Source organism: Corythoichthys intestinalis, chromosome 5 (assembly GCF_030265065.1).
Source record: "Corythoichthys intestinalis isolate RoL2023-P3 chromosome 5, ASM3026506v1, whole genome shotgun sequence".
Lineage (NCBI taxonomy): Eukaryota > Metazoa > Chordata > Actinopteri > Syngnathiformes > Syngnathidae > Corythoichthys > Corythoichthys intestinalis.
In genome coordinates this window covers 53,385,758-53,413,134 of record NC_080399.1, presented here as the reverse complement: position 1 = coordinate 53,413,134, position 27,377 = coordinate 53,385,758, and the positions used below count along the sequence as shown (strand labels likewise).

The following is a 27,377-nucleotide window of genomic DNA, read 5'->3' as shown; positions in this document are numbered from 1 at the left end:
GAAATATGCTAATTTTTTGAGATAGGGATTTGGGGGTTTTCTTGACTTTTGCCAAAATCATCAATATTAAAACAATAAAAGGCTTGAACTACTTCAGTTGTGTGTAATGAATCTAAAACATATGAAAGTAATGTGTATCCGTACATTACAGAAAATAATGAACTTTCACAATATGCTATTTTTTTTAGAAGGACTAGTATAAGTCACACTAGACTACAAGCCGCAGGGTTTAAAGTTAGTGAAAAAAGTAGTGGCTAAAACTCCCAAATTTACGGTAATTATCACAGAAATACTTGAAGGTCATGAAAGAAGATTTCGCGATTCGATGTGCCACGTATCTTCTCGGAATTGGCGATATTAGCCCTGTAGTCACTTTGACAAGAAAATATGCAGTATCGCGCACACACGGTATTTCACAGTTGGTCTTTTTTTATCTGAACAAAGGTTCCAAACGTGTACTGTACTGTATAAAGTACTCCTCTCCCATTTTTTCACCCACTTAGAAAATAGGTAGAGGTCTGAAATTTCAATCACAGATGCATTTCCACTCATAGGGACAATCAATTAAAATAAATAAATAAATAAATAAATCGAGAAATCACAATTTTTTCAATGATTTGTTATTTACTGGGGTTCGTAAGTATTTGTACCCCTGAGAAAATCAGTGCTAACATTTAGTGCAGAAGTCTTTCTTTGCAATTACAGAGGCAAGACACTTTCTGTTGTTCTTAACCAGGTTTTCACATATGGAAACAGGGATTTTGGCCCATTCCTCCACACAAATCTTCTCAGGAGTACAAATAATCATGAACCCCAGTAAATTACAAATAAATTATTGAAAAATCATACAATATGAGTTCAGGATTTTTTTATTTTTTTTAGACTGTCTCTAAGTAGAAATTCATATATACCGTATTTTTCGGACTATAAGTCGCAGATTGTTTTTCATAGTTTGGCTGGGGGTGCGACCTATACTGAGGAGCGAATTATGTGTGAAATTATTAACACATCATTATATCATTTCACATGTTATTCTGATGTTTTGGAGTGACACTGATTGTTTGGTAAACTTATTAGCAGTTTTTTTATTCTATAGTTATCCGAATAACTCCTAATAGCTATGTTACGTTAGCATATTGGCCACGTTTGCATTTCATTGTTCATGCATCATCTAACATTATCATACTGTACACTTATTCAGCATGTTGTTCTCTATTGTATTTTTATTTTGAATTGCCTTTCGAGTTGGCATATGTGTTCTATGTGTTGGATTTTATCAAGTAAATTTAACCCAAAAATGCGACTTATACTCAGGTGCGACTTGTGTTTATTTTTTTTCTCTTCATTGCGCATTTTTGGGCTGTTGCGACTTATACTCAGGTGCGACCTAAGTCCGAAAAACGCAGTAATTAAAATTTCAGACCTCTACCTATTATCTAAGTGGGTGAACTTGCAAAATTGCTAGGGGTACAAATACTTCTGCTCCTCACTGTACCTTTTTGCACGTAACAGGCTTTCGTAACTAGGAAATGTTGTTTGATTAGCATCACAGTCTGTGCTTAGCAGTACGGAATGTATACCGTCCCTGTGCAATGAACGTGCCATCAAAGGCCTCTGATGCCCCAAATTTTTCGCAAACACTTGTAATTGGATAAAACAAACCATTATGAGCAAATTTGCAGTATTCTGGAGCGCTGTGATTGTTTACTCCATATTTTACCGTGTTACCCCGCTCAGACCGTTTTGTCCAATGACTGAACAATATTTGTACATGTGTAGGTTTGTTGTCAAATCCTGGGACACTTCCTTAAATTGCAATGTGAATAGGAACTGCATCAAAAAAAATTGCTGTCCAAATGTATTTTGGTGCAGACCAAAGAAAGAAAACCAAGGCCTTTCCTGGTGTGTATACGCACAAAGATTCTTACGGCCGGTCCACAAACACATAAAGCATTATGCACTAGCTAAGAAGAAACATAGTGGTTGGTGACTAAATGGTGGATGAGTCACAGGCGTCGTAAAGTCAAAAAATTGTAGGTTGAGGACACCGTAACCCGAGGACTCCCTGTACTGTATATGTGTGTCCCTGCTCCTGCAGAGAGCTAGCCTGCTTACAAAGAGAGCGTGAAAAACGCAGCGCGAATGAATGTAGATGGCATTTAATTTTTCGCGCCATGAAAAACAATCGTTGGCCATTTTATGCATCCAACGAAGGGTCAATATAGTAATTATCTGGGCAGGGCTAGATGTATTATTGAATGGTAAATGGTAAATGGTGTTACACTTATATAGCGCTTTTCCACCTTTCAAGGCGCTCAAAGCGCCTTGAAAGGTGGAAGAATATTACCTGATCATATTCCAAAGCACCAGGGTAGAGGGGCCAACCGAGGAAGAGCTCAGCAATAACGCATCCCAATGACCACATATCAATCGCTTCACAAAATGGCAGACCCAAAATAATCTCTGGAGCTCTGGGAAGAAAAAAAAAAGGTCATGAACAGGTCACCTCTTGGAGATACTCCCAACATATCAAGTAGAAGGACCAACAAGAGATCCATTTACAGGACCTTTCAAAGACATTTACTTGGCAGCATTTGTTGATTAATTTTCAACCTGTAGGCAAACTATCCACAGTAACTGCTCAGCTCAGCGAGAAGGAAACCAATTCCTAGTTGCGTTGCAATTAGGATGTAAATTTAAATCTGAAAATGAAGTCTTACATTTCAATGATTTTAAGCAATGTCATGTAGGTGAATGTGGAAAAAAAAAAGTAGAAGTGCACCGTCAGCCAGATAATTTAAATCGAGTGCATTATTTCATCAAAATGTACAAAAAAATTTAGCGACATTTTATCTTATTTTGCCAATTGTAAATCCACTGTTGCTTTTTGTTGCAAAAAATGTTGCATGTCTATTGATTACATTGATTTTGAGCACTGTCCCGCTTTGTTTTAATAAAAGCTGAGGAAAGTAAAAGCATTGTATCAGTTATCTAACAAGAGTAATCAATGCCAGTATCTTCCATGTTGCAAACGTACATCCTGGTTGCTGACCTTAGAAAATTTTAACAAGTGATTTGAAGCCTCAAGATAACAGCATTTAAACAGCAACAGTATATCATTCACAGCTTGATTAATCAATTAATTAATTAGTTGATTAACCACAACTATATTAGCTCTAACTTTGCTAAACATATTTACTTTGCTGAGGAGTAAATCCTTTAAATGAGGCAAAGTGCTTATCAAGACTTTCTATGCCTTAAAAGAAATACAGTACAAGACTACAATGAAAGTATTGTACTTTAGTGTAATCGCAGTCTTTTGATAAAAAAAGAAATCCTGCAAAAATATTGTGGGTCAGTCTACATCAGCATTTAGAGGCAGCTGTATGAAAACTATTGTTTGTTAGTCCTGGACAGTCTCCGAGTAAGAGTGCTACAAATAGCAGCCACTGCTGTGACGACCACAGGGGGAAATGACAGTTACCAAGCAACAACTAGACCGATGACTATAATAACAGTATTACACTGTCATAAATGGGGCTGTTGCTTGCATTCACACACGTTTGTCAAGAAGTAGGTGTCTATGTGAGTGCCTGTCAGCCTGTAAAGATAACACGATTGCTGTAGATCTTTTATAGCATAATCTTTTTGTTTCTGGCCTAATTGCCCGTGAAGAAGGAACAATTTCCTATCAATTCAATATAAGGAAGAAGTTAAATTACATAATACAACAAAAAATCTAACGAACATTTTTGTTTGCTTGATCAAGTACAATGTGGAGAAGGTCTTTTGTAGCTTTATGATTAAAAAAAAAAAAAAAAAAAAAAAATCTCAAGAAATTTCAACAACAGTATTTTTTAGTTGTAGTTGGAGTTCATTTTGTCTACATTTATAAATTAGTTGATTTTTTTATTTTATCAAAGACACCCATTGTCTGGGATCAGAAAAAAAAATTAAACTAGTATTTATTTTTCCTTTAGGTTGTTGTTGAGCCAAACAGGATTAATGCATTATCCGGCCTCAGATTCATGTAGCCCACATACTGCACCAGTGTTGTGTTATTTATCTATTTGGTATTTCTCTATATGAAGATTTTGAACCTGGAAATCTAACCTGGAACTAATCCACAGCTAAAAAAACTAACCCATTCAATGCCCAGGCCAAAGCAATAAAGTTCAATTTTGGAGCCGTCTTGTGAAATCTTTGTGTTGCTGTCAGGTGTAAATTACCTCTAGTATTTATAATGCAGCTTGTAAGATGTCCTTTTTTGTTGGCAGTCCTTGAACGCGCCTGCATCACTACGTGATGCTGTTACTTTTGGCCTGTGTGTCACTTCAATTTGCATGTACTCCTTAAAATGTCTTTTATAAAAAAAAATAGGGCTGTCAAAACTATCGCGTTAACGGGCGTTAATTAATTTTTAAAATTAATCACGTTAAAATATTTGACGCAATTAACAAATGCGCTGAATGACCAGCTCGCACATTGCCTCAAACAGATTACAATGAGGCAGTTTATGGACATTAAGAGTGAAGAGAATGCCATCGGCCACTTGGGGGCAGTGCCGTTCCATACTAATGTTATTTCTTCTAAATGTGGGAGAATTAGTAGTTGTGAGATGTTTATGCTGTATGCACAATGCAATGCAAATTGCTATTTGTGCTCCACACATATTTCGGTAAGTTTTCTTTCTTTTAGTGGCAATTATGTGTCTCTTGTTGTATTTTGGGTAAGATTTGTGCAGAGATATATATCTTATAAAGGCGAGTGGACACAGGCGTTCTTTGGACCGCGCCGTTTATTGGAATAAGCTTCTCCCTCACAACAAACATAAGTATCGTTTAGTGAAAGCACAACAAAAATAATATTCCTATCGCTGTCAAAAAAAATAATGTTCACAAAAAGAAAAGCACTTCAGTCTATAGTAATGAGGCCCTATTCTCAAAGTTAAACAACAATGCAAAATGAACTGGCATTCCATATCAAAATAGCTATGCAAAATACGCGTAAAACTTACTCAGACTTTGGTCACTCTAGTCTTATTATTGTTATTTTTATTCTTATTATTATTACATTAACTCTACTTTTGATGGAAAATTTTACAAATTTTATTAAAACGAACACATGAAGAGGGGTTTTAATATAAAATTACTATAACTTGTAACTATAACATTTGTCTTTTAAGAACTACAAGTCTTTCTATCCGTGGATCACTTTAACAGAAAGAATGTTAATAATGCCATTTGTGGATTTATTGTTACAATAAACAAATACAGTACTTATGTACAGTATGTTGTATGTATATATCCGTCTTGTGTCTTATCTTTCAATTCCAACAATAATTTACAGAAAAATATGGCATATTTTATAGATGGTTTGAATTACGATTAATTATTTTAATTAAGCTGTAATTAACTCAATTAAAAATTTTAACCGTATGACACCCCTAATAAAAAATTGTTTAAGGACTTATACTTTGATTCTGTATTTAGCTGGCATGCGGTAAATGTAAACACAATTTGCCAGCTTAGCTGATGCGGACACGAGCCAAAATTTTACCAGCTCGCGAGTCGCGACCTAGTCACAAGTCTGGTGCATTACTAGTTCATACAGTCTGAACGTAGGAGGTAATGTTCCACTTCAGACTTTAGAGAGCAAAGATTGACAATGTAGCTCATGTGACCACAGCGCACTGCACTAAAATTCTCATTTTTCTTCCTGATACAAAATAACATTTGACAATGAGCAAACAGAGAACTTATCAAGTAACATTTTAACAAAAAAGATGCGACAAATGTTCGCCGAGCTTACAATTGAGGAAGACAGAACTTTTGAATGGGAGGGCACGGGACTCTGTGACTGAGCATAGGTAGTAGGAGTGTTCACAACGAATTTTTTTTTATTATTAATTTTTAAATAAATGTTGTGATAGAAGATGTGACATTGTTCATTCTGGTCTCTTGCAAATAATTGTGTCCAATCAGTACAGTAAATTAATTAAACATTTTACTTCATTAGAAGAAGCTAAAATAGTCAGCATGCCTGACATCATGCCTCAGTCACACGTTGTATGCGAAACCTGCAGAGCCGGCTAAGTACCACTACTTTCCCCTCGAGTATAAACGCGGATGAGCCAATAATGTGCCAGTACATTTCCCAATGTCTAAAAGCCACAAAACGGATAGATTCCTGGATACGTAACTCGGTAATGTTCCAGTATATTATGTCTGAAAGCAGCTTGTCTAATATTTGCATTTGTTTGATGATCTTAAAGTGGAGAAAGAATAAAACAGAATGGAAAAAGGTAGCAAAAACTTTCACTTCATGTGCACCGTTAACCCAGGTTATTCAACAGTTTTGTAATAGGCAAAGGCCTCAGCTTTTCCCTGCTGTAACAGCTCATCACAAAACAGAAAAATACTCCAACAGCATGCACACTAGCAATCCTGGCTCTAGAATTGCCTAGTCACATTACAGAAAGACTGTTGGAACAACAATGCTGCAATGTGAATATATAAAAATTCATACATTTTTAAAAACATATGTATATACTGTACATATCTGTTCACCATTGTCTTTCACCGAGAGCTAAATATAACTATAATGTTGGTAAAAAACAGGACCAAAATGCGTTATGGCGGTTTAATCGTCAAAAGGCAGTGCTGCTGAAATTCATTTTCCTATCACCAGCACAATGAATTGTTGTTTGGGTCTGTTCCTGATGGTGTAACCACAGGCGTTAAAGCGCATCTGACACCAGAAAGCCTGTTTATTTCATATTAGACGCAGTATTTCATGCTCCTGAATGCAAAGGACTGTTTGGATGTGTGTGGAAACGACTGATATATTTATTCAACTTTTTGAATCCTACTCCATGAAAATGAGTGACTCCAGCTAGAGACTCCGGTTAAGGAAGAAGGCGGATGTGACGTCGGTCAATGAGATCATCTCCACTATACAGCAATATTATTTTATGCAGAAGGACTGCGGACTCAGCTGATTTTGCGGATTAATTTGTTTGTTTTTCGCGTCACACCAGCCCAATACGCTGCAGGCTTTTGTTGGTACACCAGGGAGAGTGCTGTGAGACTTTTTGGGTTTCCAAAAGATCCCGTTCACCATGAAGAATGGGCGAAACAAGTCCGACAATCAAGGAACCATCGGACGGACGAGGAATTGAGTAAGCTACGTGTTTTATATTATGCCAAATACAGGGAACATGGCACACGTTTTAATAAGGAGGTGGCTTGCATTTTGTGGGTGACAATGCTCCCTGCCGACCGGTGAAGGCGGGAGTGCCCATCCTCATTGGCCACCGACCATGGCGTGTGACAAGCCACCTGTTTTTCCACCGAGAATGCGGGAGTGCCCGTCTCGCTCAGCCAATGACCGGTGGCTTGTCGCCGGCCAATGAAGGCGGGAGCGCCCGTGCTCAGGCAGCCACATGCTCTAGTCTGTCTGTGTCGAGACTTCCACCCCCCTCGGCCCTCTTCATGTGCCCGCCTAGAGAGCGCTATACTCGACTTAGAGCAGGGCGGTAAACCGAAAATTTATCGTTACCGAAATTCTTCACGATGACCGACGTAATTTTGACTATGTCGGTAAATTCGGTAATTTAATAAAAGAAGAAAATATAGTCTTTTCATCCCGCTTTGACTCTGTGTTGTTCGGCTATGTTCATTCACCTTTAAGAAACCAGACAGTGTGCTTACATTGGGAGTCACATGGTTTTCAGGAAGCCAATCAAACAGAAGCCCGGTAGGCTAACGCTAGCTGCTAACGCTAGCTGCTGACGCTACAAGTAAACGGGATGAAGTCGGGCTTAAGTTAGCTTCGCCAAACTTTCACCCGACATTAAGTAAACTCTTGACAGGTTCCAGATAGGGATGGAAAAACCGAGGCTTTCTGAAACAATGAACCACTTTTAAGACAATTGCCCTAAATTGAATCACTGTTTGACACACTGCAAGAGCCCCATCTACTGGATAAACAGTGCACGTTTCTTTTTAAAAGTAAAGTTGACAAATTGCCTCAGCATTACATATCTTCAATAGAATTACCGGTAAGTGGATGTCGTCTATTTCAACCAGGAGATCGTGTCGTCATTAAGTGTGATTTACACAATTAAAGTTGACCTCTTTAAGCCTGTGTCATTGCTTTTGTCTGTGAAGATGTGTTCAAAGCAGTATTTGTAATACACGACAGTGCTAGTCTTGTAAGTGGCTCGTCCTAGATGACAGGGAGTAACTATGTATTGTTTATTTTTTGTAAAAATTACAGTACAGTAAGCACAGTGCTTGGGAACAGGAATATTATTTATTGCATACTGTAAGGATTTCCAAAATCATAAGATGTAAATAATTGAGCTGAATAAAAGAAAGATTTGTGAAACATTTTATTTTTTAATTAAGTATAATTTCTGGGGGGGCGGGTGGATGTGTCGTATTTGTATCTATTCTAAATATCTAAATGTATGCCACTATCTAGTGTATAACAATGCGGAATGAATTTAATGAAATTCAAGAGATGATATTTTTCAAGTCATACAAGCTGTTATAAATGTTCACACACGAATTCTTATTGTTTACAAGATTTTTTTAATACTTAATGTTTAGACTGCATGTGCAATTGTTAAATTGAAAGCTGGTAAATAAATTTAACGAGAAACTGTTAATTTGTATTCCATGCATTGATTCAAATTTTCAAATTATATAACAGTTTGCTTGGGCGAATTTATCGTCATTTATCGTTATCGAGGTAAATCTGCTCAATTTATCGTGATACGTACTTAAGGCCATATCGCCCAGCCCTAACTCGACTAGGGTTCGGGCAGCCACGAGCTCTGACGTCGGCCGGTTTGTCCACCGAGAATGGGCCATTTTTGGCGTTCATTCCCATGCTGCGTCACCGGCAACAAGCACGCCTGCTGGATGCCCACTGACATTGCCCTCGATCCGGCGAGACTGCCTGCTGGGGCCACAGCAGGGGAACAGCGAGCAATCACCCCTGCCGCCGTGTGTGACATGAGTCGGGGTAGTTTTGTGCAATTTTTTTTGTGTTCGAAAGGCGAGGAAGAGATTTTAAAGAGCCGCTTGGTTTGGGTTAGCATGTAGCCTAGCTCTAACGCCTCCTCTTTTGTTTACGCTCCTTCCTCCATCTCAGAGTCCCCAGCAGGGAAATGACAATAAAAACTAACTCCGGTGGCATAAAATTACATTCAGGAGGTTTAAGAAGTCGGCAGTTTTGACTATTATTCAGTAATTTAGCTCTGTCATTCTGAATAAATGCATTTTTAATATTTCATATTCCATTTAGTACAAGACTGTTACTTGTCATGGCCATACAATTTATATAGCAATCGGGGAAAAAAATACTTGGATACAAAGAATATCCTGTAAAAATATTGCAGTAGAGATAAAAACAATGACATTTTGTGTTGCAATAGTCTGCTCTAGTCATCAGCCTCGTGTTTCTTGTCTCTGTCGCCTTTTTCTCATTCTGAAAGGTTTGGGTCTTTGAGGTCTTCCTCCTCCTCCAAATACGACTCAAACACATATGGCTGTACGTCACACACTTCCGCTGGATCGACAACAGCGTTCGAAAAATCCACACTTGAACCAGAATCACTAAAAATTGCTTCCTCCTCCATTGGGCTACATGCTAAATCTGCTGAAATCGCTCATTCTCCGACGTCACCAAGATGGAAACGCCGGAGCGCTATAATGACAGGAGTAGCTTAACGGCAGATAGAAAGACACATTTCTCGTCATCTGCACTTCGCCAAATTGTTGTATATGGTTGAATTGTCTCAAAATATGATTTTAATTCCAATAATAATGCTATTTAAAAAAAATGTTGTCATGTCATATACACTTTAAACTAGAGACTGAAATCAGTGTTCAGTTTGGTCTGTCTGTGACTAAGAAAGGACTTGTTTCAGGAGTCTGGGGGTGGGGGGGTTTGCTCAAGAGTACAACAGGTCTCAAACAACACCTCTACTTTGTGCTTACACAGGTGACTTCTAAGCAGGGCAAGATCTCTTCCATTGCACCTGATCTGCTTATCTGAATTATTTACATAGCCCAGTGTTCCATTTACAATGAGTGAGCCAGTATTACATCACTAATCCCCAAACTAGTACTAGTACTCACTGTGTCATGCTAACGTGGTTACAATAATACACAGTAAATTGAGATAATACACAAAATCCACAGTTTTGTGTTACTGTTTATCTGCAGGGCTCCAAGTTATCAGCTTCCTAATTGCACATCACAATTTAAAACACATCAAAGGCAAGGTAATAAAACATACCAAATTCACGATCGGGAAAATAGGCACTGCTCATCACATGACCAATACTATACCTACAGTAAAGCATGGTGGTGGCAGCATCATGCTTGCATACGCGTGAATGTCTTTAAGCAGTAGAAACAGGGAGAGGAGTCTACATTGAAGACATGATGAATGCAGCAATGTAGAGAGACATTCTGGATGAAAAATCTGCTGTAGAAGTTTCTCCTAACACGACAATGTCCCGAAGCACACACCCAATGAAGGGAGTGGCTTTAGAACAACTCAAGGAATGTCCTCTAGTGTCCCCAGCATAGCCCAAACTTCAATCTGATACAGCATCGCTCAACAGATCTGAAAATGTGAATTTTGAGGGCTGGGGGGAATTTATATTGCCATAAGACTAACAACAAAATGAAAAAAAGTTTTAAGTGGAAAACTGAAAACATTCGTGGTGCACTGTGTTGTATTTCTCACTGAATTTCTCAACAAAGCTCAACATTTCCGTGAGGAATGAGGGGAGAAAAAAAATCAATTAGAATTGGGAAATATTTTTTCCTCATGTCCCCCCCCCCCCACTCCTAGTCTAGTTCTATCGGCTTTGTAGTTTGAATTAGGCTAAGCAGTCAATATCGAAACACCACATTTCTTAAAAATAGTCCTTGGACATATGTACTGCAGCTTTCTTGTCGGATGTTAATTCATTGCAGCTTCTGTAATTAATAAAATATTAAGCCTTTGGACCTCATACACAGTGGCACACAAATAAGCATGCCCAAGTAAGCATGAATACAGTCTTTCTCGGCCTTAAGAGGCACCCCAGCTATTAGGACTTCTTACAAGAAATGTTACTGTAGTCGAAGTTATAATAATTTGATATTAAAACCCCGTTGATGTTTTCGTTTTCATAAAATTTGTAAAATTAGCTAGGTCGCCATTTTTGTAGACATCGCAATGCGCTCTGGGTAGTGACGTATATTGGTTGAATTGCCAGGCTTCCGGAGTATGATCGTTTAGCAACATAAACATGTCATCAGTTCAGCCCTTTCAATTTGAACCCGAGAAGAACAATAATAAGAAGACAGCACTGATGTTTTTTCACAACATAAGCAGCAAAATAAACAAGATGGGATGAGACTAAAGATGGACAAAACCGATGGTGTACATGCGGCAACTGATAAAGCAGAGGGGGAGTTTGTTATCAAGAACTCCATTTTTTTTGTTGCAGATGTTCACTGTAAGCTATCATACTTAGTTCAATATCAATCTGACATAGTTACCATCCAGAGCAGTCAGGATATAGGATATACGGTGAAACACCGCAGTTTGATAATTTTTGCAGATATCCTGTGCATCACAGGCTACAGCACACAAAAACTTTACCTTTCCTTTACCGAGACGTTTTATAGGCTAACCCCTAACCTCGCCAGCCTCCACTAGTGAGTGCACGCTGCTTTACCCAATTGGAATTGGGTCACCAGTAGGTAGCCATCAGTGTCACGTAAAAGTGCTGTCTAGATTGATAAGCATCCTGCTGGTCAGCTAGGAGCAGCTACAGAGCTGTCAAGAGCATTCAGTGGGCCCGCTTCATATTAAAAACTGTATAACCTGGAGACTGAGAATTTGGCTTTCACTGATAATTTACATTAAACATTTCTGTCAGCTCACGGTGCTTTAAGTCCACACATTCGGCTAAAATGTGTTTTACAGAAGACGAAATGAAATAACATTTTTTTCAATTTAAAAAGTGGTATTATTCAAACTAAAACTAATTCTTGGTTTAGCCACCATTTACAAACACTGCAACAGAATGTTGCACAAGTGCAATGAATACTTGCTGAGACTTGCTGGAAAGAGCATAAGTGTATAGAATGGATTGCCTCTTACACTGTGTTTGTAGAGCAAACATTTTGCTTTTGACAGATTAAAAAAAAACAAATCCCAAGAATGAACGTGAAAACTGAAAAACTAAAAATGAGCCTAAAATTAGCCCCCCCCCCCCCCCCAAAAAAAACATACGAACCAAATTGCAGAATTTTTTTGTCATATATTAAAACGTGTTCTTTCAGTTGTGGTCCACTTTTTTTTCTGTAAACGAAATAAAACAACCAAAATAGAATGTTGTTATGACATAAGCAAAGCTGCAAATGCTGCCTGGCCACCTGACTGCTTTTTCCTTAAACCTAAACTTTGGCTGAGCTCCGCGTGCCCCAGACATTGAATTGGGCCAGCAACTTAGAAATCTGAATGGGCGAGCTGTTGCCCTGTGACCGCATCCGTGCTGCTTAAACAGGCCAGAGTACTTGTTAAAGGGATCCTTGACCTTAAATACATGTAAGCTGTAATAAACCACAATTGATCTCTTGTACTAAAACATGCTATTAGACACGCATAAAATGTTAAAACATGCTATTAGACACACATAAAATGTTAAATCAATGGCAATATTTTATAATATTTAGTACATATTTTGACCAATAGTTGGCGCCATGTTTTGTGGGCTCACAGTGATGACGTAAATGGGATGTTTCCAAATGTGTAGCGTGCGCAACAATTGCGTATTGCTGCCTAAACTCGCAAAGTAAAATGCCACGATGTGCTGCTTTTGGATGCAATTTCCAGTCAAATGGAAACAAGGGAGAGTGACGTTAGTCTCCACCGATTTCCTGTTGACAAGAAGAGGAGAAAGGTTTGGGAAAATGCCGGCCAGCAGACTAGCAAAACTTCCCAAGGACCCAAGGCTTTTTTCCTCGCCATTTTCTCCTACCGCGTTCGAGGCTTTTAGTCGACGACAACTAATGAAAGAGCTCACCAGAGCGGCTGGATAAGCGCAGACTAAAACCAAATGCTGTTCCAACTATTTTCCCTCACAAGAAGCCTCAACGAGCTCAGATATATAAGTGAAATGCGCGCTATAAAGCGCCAAAGACAAACTGCTGGCCGCTCTTTAGTAGCCAAGCCGCTCCTGTTGCTACAGCGGTAGGCGAACCTTCGGGCGTACCGCTAGACACAGAGGAAGCTAATAATTCACTTCTACTGCCAGTTCATCAGGCATTAAGTGTGTTTGTTCAGTACTCACCTAATATGAGTGATGCTGCTACTCAAACTGATCCAAACACGTCCGATGCAATGGTACAGTGGCCAGCTGATGCACGCCAATCACTTCATATGGACGACCCTCACGTAGCTAAACGTGAGTTGGATGTTCAAGACATGGAGGACACCCGATCCAGATGACTAAATTAATGAGGACAGCCACGACACGACTCTGATCCTGACTATCACCCGTGTGCATTCATAGTTTTATTACCTTTAGTGAGAGTTTATAATGTCAATAATCATGAAAATAAAAATGCAGAATGACAAGGTGCGTTCAAACTTTTGCCCTATACTGTATGTAAAGCACACGACAGCTCTGGATGCTAACAATCTACATAATTATACTGGGAGAAGTTTGATCACACAATAGCTTCTTACCTTGAATATCTGCTAACAAAAACCAGAGTTCTCAACAGCATACACTCTCTCGCTACATTGTCATTGAGACGCACTTGTGCGAGTACATCACCAGTTTTGCCCAACTCTTGTCTTATCAGGTATTTCCTGCTCTGCATTTTGCCCTTGCTGCTCATCTTGTGAACGACCGACAGTGCTGTCCTGCTCTTCACTTTTCCGATCTGGTTCAAACTGGAAGGGCAGAACCGACGACATGTTGGGGTAGCTAACGAGTGATACGCTGGAAGTTTGGCAGCGGGCCTGGTAACGTCACGCACTGCGACGTCAACAAGAATGGCGATGTATCACTTAATAAAATTTATAAAATTATTTTAATACGAAAACATTAAGAGGGGGTTTAATATCAAATTATTATAACTCATACTAACATTTATCTTTTAAGAATTACTTGTCTTCAAGATCGAGGATCCCTTTAAGCAGTGAGGATGTCTTGGTCCCCAGGTAAAAGTCTTCCTACCCATAGTGCTCACAGGCGTAAATTTTGTCTTAATGAACTCATTAACATTGTCTGCATGATAGCATGCCAACTGCTGCAGTTGTACAGCAGTTTCGGGAATATTGTCATGTAGCCATCTCTCAGGGAAACCCAGCGTGCAGCAATCAATCACTTTTTGTTTGGCTTTTCTCTGTACGTCTTTTCCTTTCGCCTTTTCTCTTCCGGGGTCACCACAGTGAATCAGTTGACTCCATCTAACACTGTCCTCGGCATCCTCTGCTCTCACACCAACTACTTTCATGTCCTCTTTAACTACATCCATAAACCTCCTCTTTGGTCATCCTCCCGACCTCCGGCCTGGCATATGGAAATCCAGCATCCTTTTTAGAATCACTGTTCTCACCATTTTATAGACCTTTTCTTTTAGCTGAAACCCCTCTATCACACCTGACACTTTTCTCCACCTTCTTAACAGTCCCCACTTTCAATTGTCCAAAAACATTGTAGACCTTGCTTTAGGGAATGCTTAACGCTGACTGTACTTGTATTCCAATATAGTCTGAGGGGAACAACCTCCAGACAAAGACATTTTAGATGAACAAAAATTGGGAGATTGAGGTCACTTCATCTGTATATGCCATCATCTTGTCATCTTTTTTTTGCTCCTTCATTTCCTCATTTTCTGGCGAATCCCTAATTTTTTGATACTTTGTTCAATAGTTGCGTATTTTGATTAAAATGTTTTGAGTGGGAGCTTTTCTTTAAAGGGAAGGAGAACAAACTCAAGAAACAAAGTGATTATTGCTTTTATGCCCTCTGTGATGCAAGAGCAAATACAAGGTGTGGCTTGTTGAACCTGGATGAGAGGGGGATCCAGGCATAGATCCTGCAATGCACACATACAAGACTGAACAGGGGAGCAGTAGCAGCACAAGACAAAAGGAGGGTAGGGTCTATACAAGGCTGCGCTTAAGTTTGGAAATCCCCATTGTGCATGTTACAATGACTTTTGTCAAATTAGTTACAATGTTCTCTGAAAATAATAAGATTTTCAGCTGGTTCTTATAGTACAGGTCCATTTTTACAACAGGTATATCAGTGGGCGAGCTTTTTCGTGTCAGATTGTGTGCCTCTCCCTTCATGCCTCTTTCACTGTGTTTTGCACATGTACAGAAAAACGCAGAGCATACATTTAACAGAGGGGATTTGGACAGCACACGCAGATGCACAGACTTCTACTTGCAAACTGCTCTGTCACTATCACTCTTAAAATACGAATAAATTCTGATGGCTAAGTATTGTACTTTTATAGATACTCGATCATTTAAAACTGTACAGCTGTGATTTTCAAAGTGCATCAACTCACCTGTAGTATCTGGATTGCAAGTAGGTGGAGCAGACAGCCTTCGAAACATGGCTGGCAGAGCCAAAGTCAATAACTTTAACTCTGTATGGCTGTCTGGATGGGTCTATCAGCATGATGTTCTCAGGTTTCAGGTCAGCATGAATCAAACCCAATGACTTCAGTTTCTTTAACGCTGTTGCTACCTATATAAAAAAAAAAAAAAAAAAAAAAACAAGCGCACCAACCTTTACTTTAAATAGTGCCATTACTGAAGTATAATGAGAATTCTTCTCAACTGATCTTATGTATTTAATACTATCTACATTACCTGCAGCAGTATAGGCCTGATGATTTTGAGTGGCAGTGGGCTGAACTTGTTCTGCTTAAGGAAGTCATATAGGTTTTGCTCCAGCATCTCAAACACCAAACAAGTGTGACTGCGGTGCTGAAAGCACTCTAGAGCGCGCACCACATTGTATTCATCTGCGTTCTCACTACTCAAGCGAGCAAGTATCTCCACCTAGAAACAACTTGTTTTGTTAATTTTACACAAGTACATTTAAATAATACATTTTTCATACGTATCCTCTCAAAAAATATTGGACAAAAAATTCTCACCTCAATTTGTCCCTGACGTGCATACGATGGGTGGTTCTTCAGTATTTTGACAGCCACCACTTCATTTGTTCCCCTCTTCCAGCACTTCACCACCTGACCAAAAGTGCCACGTCCAAGAAACTCCAACACCTCATAGCTGTGCTTCAATGAGCAGAGAACCTCATGCTGAACTAATTGATAGTCACCATCTCCTGTTCCTGATCTGTTTGCATTAGTCATCACCTCAGTAGTGACGTTAGACCTGATTTTTGCCCCATTTGAATCATTCTCAACGACAGCAGACACCCCAACCTTGTCTTTACAAGGCAGGGTGCCCTTAGCCCCAACTTTAGCAACCTCACGATTTCCCGTACTGGTTTGCAACATTGTAGTGGAAGCAGGCAGTGAAGGTAGATCAGATATCTCCTCCACTATCTGCATGGTTTCAACACAGTTGTTATCCTGCTGCAGTTCTACAACTTTACCTCTCTTCTGTTTGCATCTCTGGATCACACCTGATTCTGGGTTTGCATGTTCCCCATCTGCTTCGTTTGTTTCCCTTTCGCCTTCAAATATTCTCCGTTCCTGTGGTCCTTTGCCCTGACAATCTTGGATCCCAACAAGGCCTTTTCCTCTTCTCTTCAAAGAGTACGAGCCCAATTGACGTGGAACCCTCCCCTCACTTTCTTCAATTGCTGACACCCCGTGCAGTCTTTCAAAGTCATCAACTGTTGATGGGAATACGTTGTTGGGGTAGGCTATTCCGTAGTTGACTCCAATAACATAGGTTTTTGGTGGGGGTTTTATGGGAAAGGCTCTAGTGGTGTTATGGGCTTCCCCTTTGTGGTTGCTGTTACTGGCTCCTAAGGCACTTGTTTGAGCTGAGTGCAGGTGTGATGGCTGAAACAAGACTCGCGAGGCCATACCTGAAAACAGTAGGAAAAAAAAAAAAAAAAAAACCACATTAAGTCCATCAATCTTTTTTTTTTTGGGGGGGGGGGGGGCACTTCTCCTAGATAAGAAAGGTCTAGGTTTTTTTTTTCCCAAATAGGTATTTCCAGTTCACATTCTGTATCCTTTCCTAAAAAGCTTAGCCAACATGGCACTCTTACAGGAAAGGAGAACTAGTACACTGTAATAGGAGATGAGGGAAGACTGTTGTAATGTAATGTGCCAATTTCACACAACATAAAACCGCAAAGCAAGCAGGATACAAGGAAACTGTACACGAGGTTCAAGCTCTGTGTAAGACTTAAAAATTACAACATTATACAGTATTTTAAAACTCAACATCTTTAAAATCATTACAAATAAATTATGGGCTATCCATACTATAAGTCTAGAAGTTTAAATTTTTGTTATTATAGTTACATTAGTCTTATATCAATAACACACATTCGTTTAGGGACGTAAACGCTGTGCTTATATTCAACATTTTCATCCTTTCATGCATCAATGTAGGACTGTGACCATTGTCATGAACCTTTCAATCACAATTCATTCACAGCGGCAAGGTGTTTTAACAGTGGAAAAGTCCTGCTATGAATAACTCAAAACAAAAAGGGACCAAAACATGTTCTTGGGTTTCACAATCTGACACCCTCAAACACTCTTGTTTGAAAGGGAATGCCTGCAGCAAGCCAGTACCCTTTTCCAACAACTAGATCAGACACATATAAGCGCAGATGGGCACATTGATCATGCTTCCAAAACCAACTGAAAAAAAAACATCGACATTAGCATTTTGAACACTATTTTGAATCTTTCGATGTTTTCTCAGAGACAAATTGTGGTTCTCAAGCTATAGTGGATATAATAGGTCTACTCACCCCCCAAATGAAAAATCATTTCAAAATGTTTTCTACCTTACATACATTACCATCTGTGCAACTGAACTGAAAGATAAACTGAAATCTGTTTTAGGAGAAAATTTTATAAATCAATACAGTGCATTAACTTGGCAGCATACTCGTACTTTATTAAACCCTTAAAAGTCACAGGACTTGCCCACTCGTCCTCAGCGTATATCATCTTTGAAGCCTCTTCACGTTGTAATTACGTCACCCATGTGCCGCTGGTTGGTCTCGTTTGAAAGTGCGGAAGTTTAGGTAAAAACGAGAGTAAACCTTAAGTCAATCAACCAAGTAAAACGTGACATAATGTAATTTAAGTTTTATAGTTTTATTCTCCTCTCAAACATTAAAACGCTGCATGGATCATTTGTTTATGTCCATATTTTGTATCATTTCTTGTCCTTTTTCAAAACCGAAAGTAACACATATCCAAGGAGCCCTCCTGACGTCAAAATGGAAGCCCACTATGCGAAAATTAAAAATATACTGCCGAGCCTGATCGAGGATCCACCCAAAGAGAGGGAGGCAGGAGAGTAGCGAGCGGCAATCGACTTTGTGACGGAGGGAGTAGAGTAGCCAGGTAGCAAGCGGTGATCGACTTTGTGTGACTTTGTGAATGAATCGAAAACTTTGTGAATGAATCGAAAACTAAATTTAGCCCAGGCAGCTGTGCTTTTTCATCAACTCGAGGAGGAAGAAGATGGCCCAAAATTGTCATCGTCTTCTTTGGATGACACAGGAGTGAAGAGAGTGACGGATTTGAACATGTGAACGACACCATCGATGAGCAAAGGTAAGAAGACTTACTTTACTTTTTGATCCTGTAAAATAAAGTTTCATTGATGCTATATAAGTATATGTTTGTTCTTATATATAATAATAAAATGTGCATATTAGCTCAAACTCGTTTATCTAGTGCGTGTATCTCAGGCAGGCATTTAAACTTTGTGTTGTTATTTCTATATGAAGATTAGCGATGGAGCAGATATTTACATTTTGTTTTTGTTTTTTTTTCTAAATAGATTTCCGTTATTATTTATAGCTGTATATATTAAGTTATTTTCATGAACACTTACACATTCTTTTTCATGTACATGCGTAGTGATAATGACCAATCTACACCCACTGCCCCCCTGGAAAGAGGACACTTTGGAGACACAAGGAAGAAGGGGCAGATGGAAGATGGATGTAAGACTCACAAAGAGATGTCCACCAAACCATTTTTGTGTTAGATGGTATATATTTTTTCCACTGTTTTGCAATTTATCCACTGTATATAACCTGTTTTGACCAGAGCATGTATATAGACCAAAAACGCCTATGACTATACCTGCTGTTTATGTTGAATTATCAAATATAAAACTATTCCAATTTATTTTTCGGTTGAATGTTCCTCCTAACATGTTGAATAAATATGGTCAAGGTTCAAAACGGTTCGTTGAGCATGTTTAGTTGTCAATAGGACATCAATATTACAAATTTTGACAAAACGATTTTGGTTATCGGTATCGGTTTCAAAAAATGGATATCGTGCACCCCTAGTTTTATTCTCGTCGTGTGATGTGTTCCCATACCAGGCCGATGTAACTGTGTCGCAGGGTGACAGGTGGCCTGGCAACCGGCGATGTGCATCACGATGACGCCATTTTTGCACAATAGACCTGACCTGTGATGTCGCGCCGCTTTGATTTTTCTTTCTGCAGCCAATTAAACACTTTTTCTCATTGACATGACTTCTGCTGCCACATAAATAGCTGCCGGAGCCAGAACCCTGTCTCAACATTTTGTGCATAGTACAACTGTTTATTACACCAACAACTTTCAAGGATGATCAACCACTCAATCAGCAGTTATCAGCACCAACATACTAACTGTTGAAATGTCAAGTCTGCATTTGTACATTACATAACAGCAGTTGATCAGTATTGGAAACTAATGTCACTGTATATTGTATTGATCAACATTTCATACTACTGCCACTTTATATTGCATAACAACCGCATCACTTTCACTACTGTTACTGTACCACAGTATGGCACTTCAGCTCACATTATTTTGTTGGATAAATCCAACACTTGCACAGCTGTCATTGCACAGCACCTTTGCTTTACTTCCATTCTTACATGGCTAAAGGGCTAAGTGTAAGGTCCTGCATGTACTTGTTATTGTGGCTTGTTTGCGGTCACACTAGAGTGTCTACAAATTTCCAAATCCCATGTGTTTCTAGTTCTTACAGACGTGGCCAATGACAATGATTTTGATTTGAGACTGATTCTGCTACGGGGTCTAAATTAAGCCCAAAATCCTCGATTTTGATTTTTGACCCTTTCACTGTATGTTAGGCTAGCTGGCAAAAAATACGTAAAAAAAGAAAATAAAATACAAGGATTCCAGAAGAGAAACTATTACAGTGTACATTTTGGGTTATTACCTTAGAGAAATGCATAAACCAGGTAGAGCCCAGATGTGTGGAACGAAATCCCCTTTCTAGTCACATTAGCATTCACGGCTCATGGCCTATTTCGCCTGTATAAATGTGCATGAACAGAGGAAGCGACACACACACATACAGTGCTCCCCTAATGGTAATGACTTATTTTTAACTACATCCACATTCAACACCATCAGCTGCAGGTCTGGAAACATATAAATAGTGACTTGATACAACGAACTAAGTAAGCAGCAATGTAAAAAGCCTCTCCCACGTGGCTTCGGAGGACCAACTATTTCACCTTGTGTGTGTCCTTGCCATGCGGCCACGTCCATCAGCTCTTTGAGGGGCACTTGCTTACTCTGCCATTCTGACACACACACACACACACATCACACAAACACACGTGTATATATCACCAAACTGGGTAGTCTGATAGCCCTCGGCTTGGTGACTAGATCCGAGCCTGAAATGGAGAACCACGTATCACGACGGGTACTTGTGGAGATGAACTCTCTTTGGTCAACGAATACAAGCTGTAACGCAGTTTGTTAGTGATCAATCTAGGACACAGTAACCATATGGGAGGGGCTCTGTTGGTGTTGATGTGTTTGGGGGAAGGGCAGCAACAGTTTGGACACCTGTTGAAACCAATGTTACAATTAAGTGACTGACACCTTGAGTACTAGTGTTGCTTCACTGATTTCAAACTCGAAAGACCGATGCTCAAACAAGTACAGTGTGTATCTATTATATGCACCGTACTTTGCGAGTTACGTGAGCAACTCGTGTTGCATAATAAGGAGCAAATTGCTACACAAGTTAATTAGCGATCATTCTTGCATCGAGTTTGTCAGCTCAAACTAACAGAGACAAAGTCTACATCCTTAGCTCTACTTAAACGACGGCAAACACTATGTGTCAGAGCTAGCCAGCTAACACATACACAAAGTTGGCTAGCTTATCTGTTAGCAAACAAGGCAGCAAATGGGCGAAGTCATTTCGGTGCAACAGTCAAAACACCCAAAGACAAGGTACATTTACACAATATATTGTATTAAGAGTACCTACCTTCAGTAAAACCCGTACACCAAATGAGTCATCGCGTCAAAAAGGCAAGCAGCGAGAAGCCACGCCACCGCCAAACCCTGCATCGGTGTCGCTGCTATTGCTGCCATCTTGTTCGACGTCGAGTACAGCTCACTGACTTTTTGCACATTTGAATCTGCAAAAACAACAGCTAACTAGTCGCTAAGAAGGTCGGCCATGATCCGTATTTTCTCGACTCTTCCTGCGTTTCGTCGAACGTTGTTATCGAGTCTGCTCAGGGGGAAAAGTCGGCGTTTCTAAACTTGTGCATAATAATACGCCTTGTGGCTGACAGACGTCCGGGCTGCTACTAGCTGTTGCTTCCTCGCATGTGTGGAATGTTGAGTAGGGGAGGGGGAGGAGGTGTCGAAATGTCAGCCAGTGGTAACCGAGTAACCAAACATGACTTCATGGATGTCATAAATATTTTATCGTCAACATTTTTTCGTGCGTTAATGCCACTGGGAAAACACTCAAACAACTAACACATTACAATTATTCAGAAACTAAATGCGTCTGTTATTCTAACAATTCAAAAGTCAAAAGTGTATGTCTTTATCATTCAATCCCCCAAAATTTGCTTCAATCAAAACTTTTTTTTTTCAATTAAAAAAACATGTTTTATAATATTTGAAAAATCAATCAAATAAAAATTTTGAATCCAAAAATCTGGTTGGGACAAGAAAATGCATTAAAATCCTGTTTTTCTTTGATTAAAAATGTTTTCTTGGAGACAAATGAGGGTTATTTTCTTGTTTGAAACAACTCTTTTTTTTAATGAAAGTAATGTTTTTTATTGAGGCCATATTTTTGGTAGGTCATTTGTGTTTATATAATCCAATCAAAAAAATAAATTGTTTCAATTAATTAAATATAAAACTCAAATGCAAAAAGGAAATTGCCTCCCGAAAAAAAAAAAAAAAAACATTTGAAATGTTTTTTGTTGTTGTTGTTTTTTTGTTTTTTAAATTTGATTAAAAACAAAAACAAATATACAAACATAGGGCGAACACTTCGCATACAATCAACAAATTGAGAACAATAAATAAATAAAATGGTCAGGGTTATTTTCAACATAAGCTGTATTGTTTGCACAGTCTCTTGGTCCTTAAAGCCTCGGAGTTCAAAGATAAACTTAAATCGTCCAAATAAAAAGAAAACAGTTTTCCAAAAACATGAAAATTTGGTCTTTGATTTACGGTCATACTTTACACAGTAAATGTGGAATTTTGCCAAAATTAAGATAAGATTTAAAACATGTCTATTATCTATTTCTAGTTTTTTCAATGTTAGATAGGCCAAACAAAATATATCTAAAATTTCATTTTAATGAGGGCTCACATTTGAAGTGTTGTTTTTGAATTGAACCTGACAATTACCTTCTTTTAACGCGACGTCATTGGTGTAGACAACTGTCACTCAAACAGGTCTGCCCAATAGAGAAGCACGATAATAACCTCCAATATATATATATATATATATATATATATATATATATATATATATATATATATATATACATATTTAAGAAATGCCGTTCACTTCAAAAGAAAAGGCATTTTGCGAGTTAGAGTATGCTCGGACTCAGTCACCGAACACAGTGCAGAGTGCCTACTTCACAAATTTTGCAAAGAAGGCACCAACTAAACAACAAAACAGAGAATTACAGCTGCACTGGAAACTTTTACTGAACTTTTATCGAGTTTTGCACGAGCTCGAATACTGACTCGACGTGTGCAGAGTCACAGGTGGTGCTCATATTGAACATTTATGATTTCTTTGTAAATTTAACCACTAAAACTTATGGCCTTCAACATAAAGTGTATTTAGTTTCATTAAGATAAATCAAGTAGTTTCCGAGATACGGGCATTTAGATTGGGGTCAACCATTTTGGAACACCCTGTATATACTGTGTGTGCATGGCCTTATACTACGGGATTTTGTTGCTTCTTGCCCTTAACTAATTCACCCCCATTGACATTTAGAATACGAATTACCCTAATTTTCGCACGATAAGGCGCACCTGACTATTAGCCGCCACCCATCAAATTTGGCAGGAAAACGGCATTTGTTCATAGATAAGCCGCACTGGACTATAAGCTGCAGCTGTCCTCACTGTATTATGGGATATTTACATCAAAAGATATTAACCGGTAACACTTTATTTGACAGCGGCATCGTACGAATGTCATAAGACGAAATGAACCACCATGTTCATTGCTTCAAGAGGCTTCATTTGGCCATCTCTGCACCCATGGGGGAGACAGGCAACCTCTGCTGCCACCTGCTGTCAACACTGTTTTCATCTAACATGCCTACTAGCATACATGGCAGCGCTACAGAAATAACAATCAAAAATCATGTTCTATGCTAAATATTTCTTCAGTTACTGTTCCACTTGTTTCATTAATTGCTAGGAATGGTATTTGGTAACACTTAATTTGACAGTGGTGCCATAAGACTGTCATTAGACAATCATAATTATTATGTGGCACTGTCCTGAGCATTAATGAATGCTTATAACAGTGTTATCCAGCAAATGATCTCATTTTTGAATGGATGTTTAAGATCCAAGCTGGACTTAAATGGTCTTAGTGGCATAATTTGCCGGATGACTCCAAATTACATAACCATACAGTAATGCCCATGATAGTGTCATGTCATAATTATGACGGTCTTATGACGCCACTGTCAAATAAATTGTTACCTATTAACCCAAATAAATCAACAAATAAGCCGCACTGGACTACAAGCCACATGTATCAAAACGATGGAAAAAAATAGCGGCTTATAGTCCGAAAATTACGGTAATTTCAACTGGTAAGGCTGTTATTGAGTGATCAGGTTTCACTGCCAATGATGCCGATAGACATCCAATCCAGTTTGGCTATGGCAGTGATCGAACAATTGATATAATACGTAAAAATAGATGCAATTTAGGAACCCAATCTTTTTCTACCAGATTCCAATTTTCTGTTAAACGAATGAAAGTGGAGGAATTTGAGGTTGGACCTCATATCGCTAGACTTTTCTGAAAGCGGCCTTCGGAGAAAAATGTTTGGACACCCTGGCACTAGTTTGATACACACTTCTGATAAAAACAAGTTTGCTCAAATTACCCTAAGTCAAATGAAACTGTTATTGATAATGATACTGTATAAGTAGCACTTCCAGAAAATTGTCACAGTGACCAGATGAGGGAACCTAAAAACTTTGGTACACCACCAAAATGATACGTTACTGTCAAATTAACTATAAACTACTGTCAAAAATAATTATATTTAACAGTTTTTTTTTTTTTTTTTTTTTAATAACAGCTGTTATAAAAAATATAACCAGTCAAACGGTAGTAGTGACATCACTGCACTACCCTCTCCAACCAGGGTTTGAACCCACCCCATCATAGTGAACATTTAGCATGCTGACTGTTGAGCCAACAGCCCAGTCTAGCTTCAGCTGCCAACACGATCAACAATTTCTTAGGAAGTAAGGCTTTCTTATCCTTCTACACGCACTGCACTTACTTCAGCTGGTCTTCAGTAGCTCACAATTTAAATTTTTGACATGTAATTCAACTGGTTTATTTTACATTGCAATTTTTTTTGTCACTCTCTCCACCCAATTATATGTATTCATGGAGAATGATGACAGTAACAATATGAGGCACACACATTGCTTTATTAAAATTATTACGTACATTCACAAGATATAACTGTGAAAATGTATCACATAGTGTGTATGAGGAGTCAGTTTCACATAAAATGTTCAGTATTTTAGAATAATTTTAAATACAATTACATGGTTGAAGTTGGTCCAAATCAAGTCCATTTTTCTGCTACCAAATGGACTGAAATAAAAGTGGATACATCTGTCATAAGTACAGTTGTGGGAAAATAAAACAAAAACACACAAAGAAGCATTTTGCAAACTTTTTACATTAATTTCAATGTTTGAGTTTCCTATTCCATTCCTGATTAACACTTTTTAGTCCTGATTTAAAGGGATTATACGGAGTTTGTCATTTTACCCGGCCTAAAGTGTAACTGCATCTTGTTCATGGCGCGCATGCTTGGACGAAACTTGCACAACATGTCATTTGAACATCGCCATCGCGATGTGCGCATTAGTCCTATCGTAGAAGGTGCGATTTGTGTGTGTGTGTGTTTTTTAATGCAAACTTTTTTTTGCCTCATAAAAGCAGCAAGTGTGCAGAGACATGGCCTCCTGGTTACTTTTATAGACAGCAATCTACATCATTCACAGATGAACCCCCATAGCCTGGATTTAACGGTATTATATGAATACATATGAGTGAGTCAACCAAAGTCATACCAAAGAGAACTATTGAAGTCATCTGGTGAAAATTCTTCTAGTTTCAATATTGCAATATATTACAAACCCCCAAAAAGTCGCAATATCGTTTTTTTTCCTCCATCGTTCAGGCCTAACTTGTGCGAACACGAACGTAAAGGAACCAGCATTTGGCCTATCTAGTCAGCACCAGAAACCCAAAAACGGTTAGTACCTAGTCTTAAGTGGGTTAGAAAGCTATTTTTGCCAAACGAAGATTAGGTAAGGGGTCAGTGAAATAGCGCTGCTGCTATGGGGACACGTGTGGATTTGCACAGGTGTGTTTTCGCCCAGAGTGGTCGACCCAAAAGCTCTCTACTGAAGGCAAGAAAAGTCTTTTTGGGACAATCTCGGTTATAATGTCTGGGCTCTGTGTACTCAGGGCATTGGTGTGGCATGCATGGGGTAAGATTTTTTAAACAAACTCTAAAAATACCCTAAAAAAACAATAGACATGACGTGGGTAAACCTAGGACAAGAGATGAGCATTAACCACTAAATAGGGAGAGCCATCAAAAATAAGTGTGACATTAGGAAGTCATCTTCACGAAATCCTTAAATTACTGTTGTGCAAGTATGAAATACACTTACTGAGTAAGTGGCTTTAAATAAACTACATTTATTGAAATTGTTCAGCACGTAACCAGTGTTACCAGCTTTTTTTTTTTTTTTTTTTAAACTTGGAATGATACTTTTTCATTACTGTATGAGGAAACTAGGTCTTAATGCACAAAATCGGATTTTTTCTTCTTTTTCTGACTCGAGTGAGGCATTATAGACGGTCTGAACGAGACAAGTTGCACAGAAGCGGACCATTTCAAATCCGATCTGGGTCACTTTCCTATGTGGTTTAAATCCGATCTAGGCCACATTTTTCCAGAATGTGGCGGTGGTCTGAAATGTCAAGTCTCCCAAATCGGAATTTATGCAGCAATTACGTCAGCAAAGAGCGAGTGCAGCAGGCAGGGCGACAGTGATGTAGCTGTGCATTAGCGCCTAGCTTGAACTCGGCTTTTAGGCAGGAGGTGGGCTTGATCACAGTCATATAAAAATTATATGAAGAAAAGGATAAGCCTGATATTGCTCGATTTTCTTTCTGTACGCCAAATGAGCAATATTTCAGGATTGCTTACATGACCGAGTCGGGGAAAAAAAAACGCACATAAGCCTTACATGTGTGCGTCATGCACGCACAGTGCGTGTATGTGTTCTATCAGTCCATATAAACTTTGAATATAAGACTAAACAGGGATCATTAATGTCTGTTATTTGTGTTCTCTTTCTGGAAATTAAAATTAGATCACCCTGGAATGACATACAACCAGCATGTGTAGTCATTTGTTTTGATGCATCTGCGCGTGCAGGTCAGTTTGCTCAGTGCGTGTTGGACTGTGAATTAGTGCGCATGCGTAAAACTTCAACGGGCTCAATGGATAAAGGCAGTCTGAACGGGCATGCCAAAAAAACAG

The 27,377-nt window shown here is 38.8% G+C and overlaps 1 protein-coding gene across 2 annotated transcripts in view; it reads right to left on the bottom strand.

Moving 5' to 3' along the window:
- Positions 1-21,929, bottom strand: part of LOC130915967 (homeodomain-interacting protein kinase 3-like) — a 53,620-nt gene extending 31,691 nt beyond the window's left edge. The window contains exons 1-5 of one of the 2 annotated variants that reach the window (XM_057836265.1): positions 21,540-21,929; positions 16,206-17,110; positions 15,916-16,107; positions 15,609-15,790; positions 2,348-2,471 (exon numbers count right to left, since the gene is read on the bottom strand). In XM_057836265.1, coding sequence (XP_057692248.1) covers positions 2,348-2,471; positions 15,609-15,790; positions 15,916-16,107; positions 16,206-17,108 — 1,401 coding nt within the window. In that variant the 5' untranslated portion in view covers positions 17,109-17,110; positions 21,540-21,929. Of the gene's footprint in view, positions 1-2,347; positions 2,472-15,608; positions 15,791-15,915; positions 16,108-16,205; positions 17,111-20,769; positions 21,007-21,539 lie in introns of those variants that run through there. The other variant, XM_057836264.1, reaches the window with a different exon arrangement.
- Positions 21,930-27,377: the final 5,448 nt, after the last annotated feature.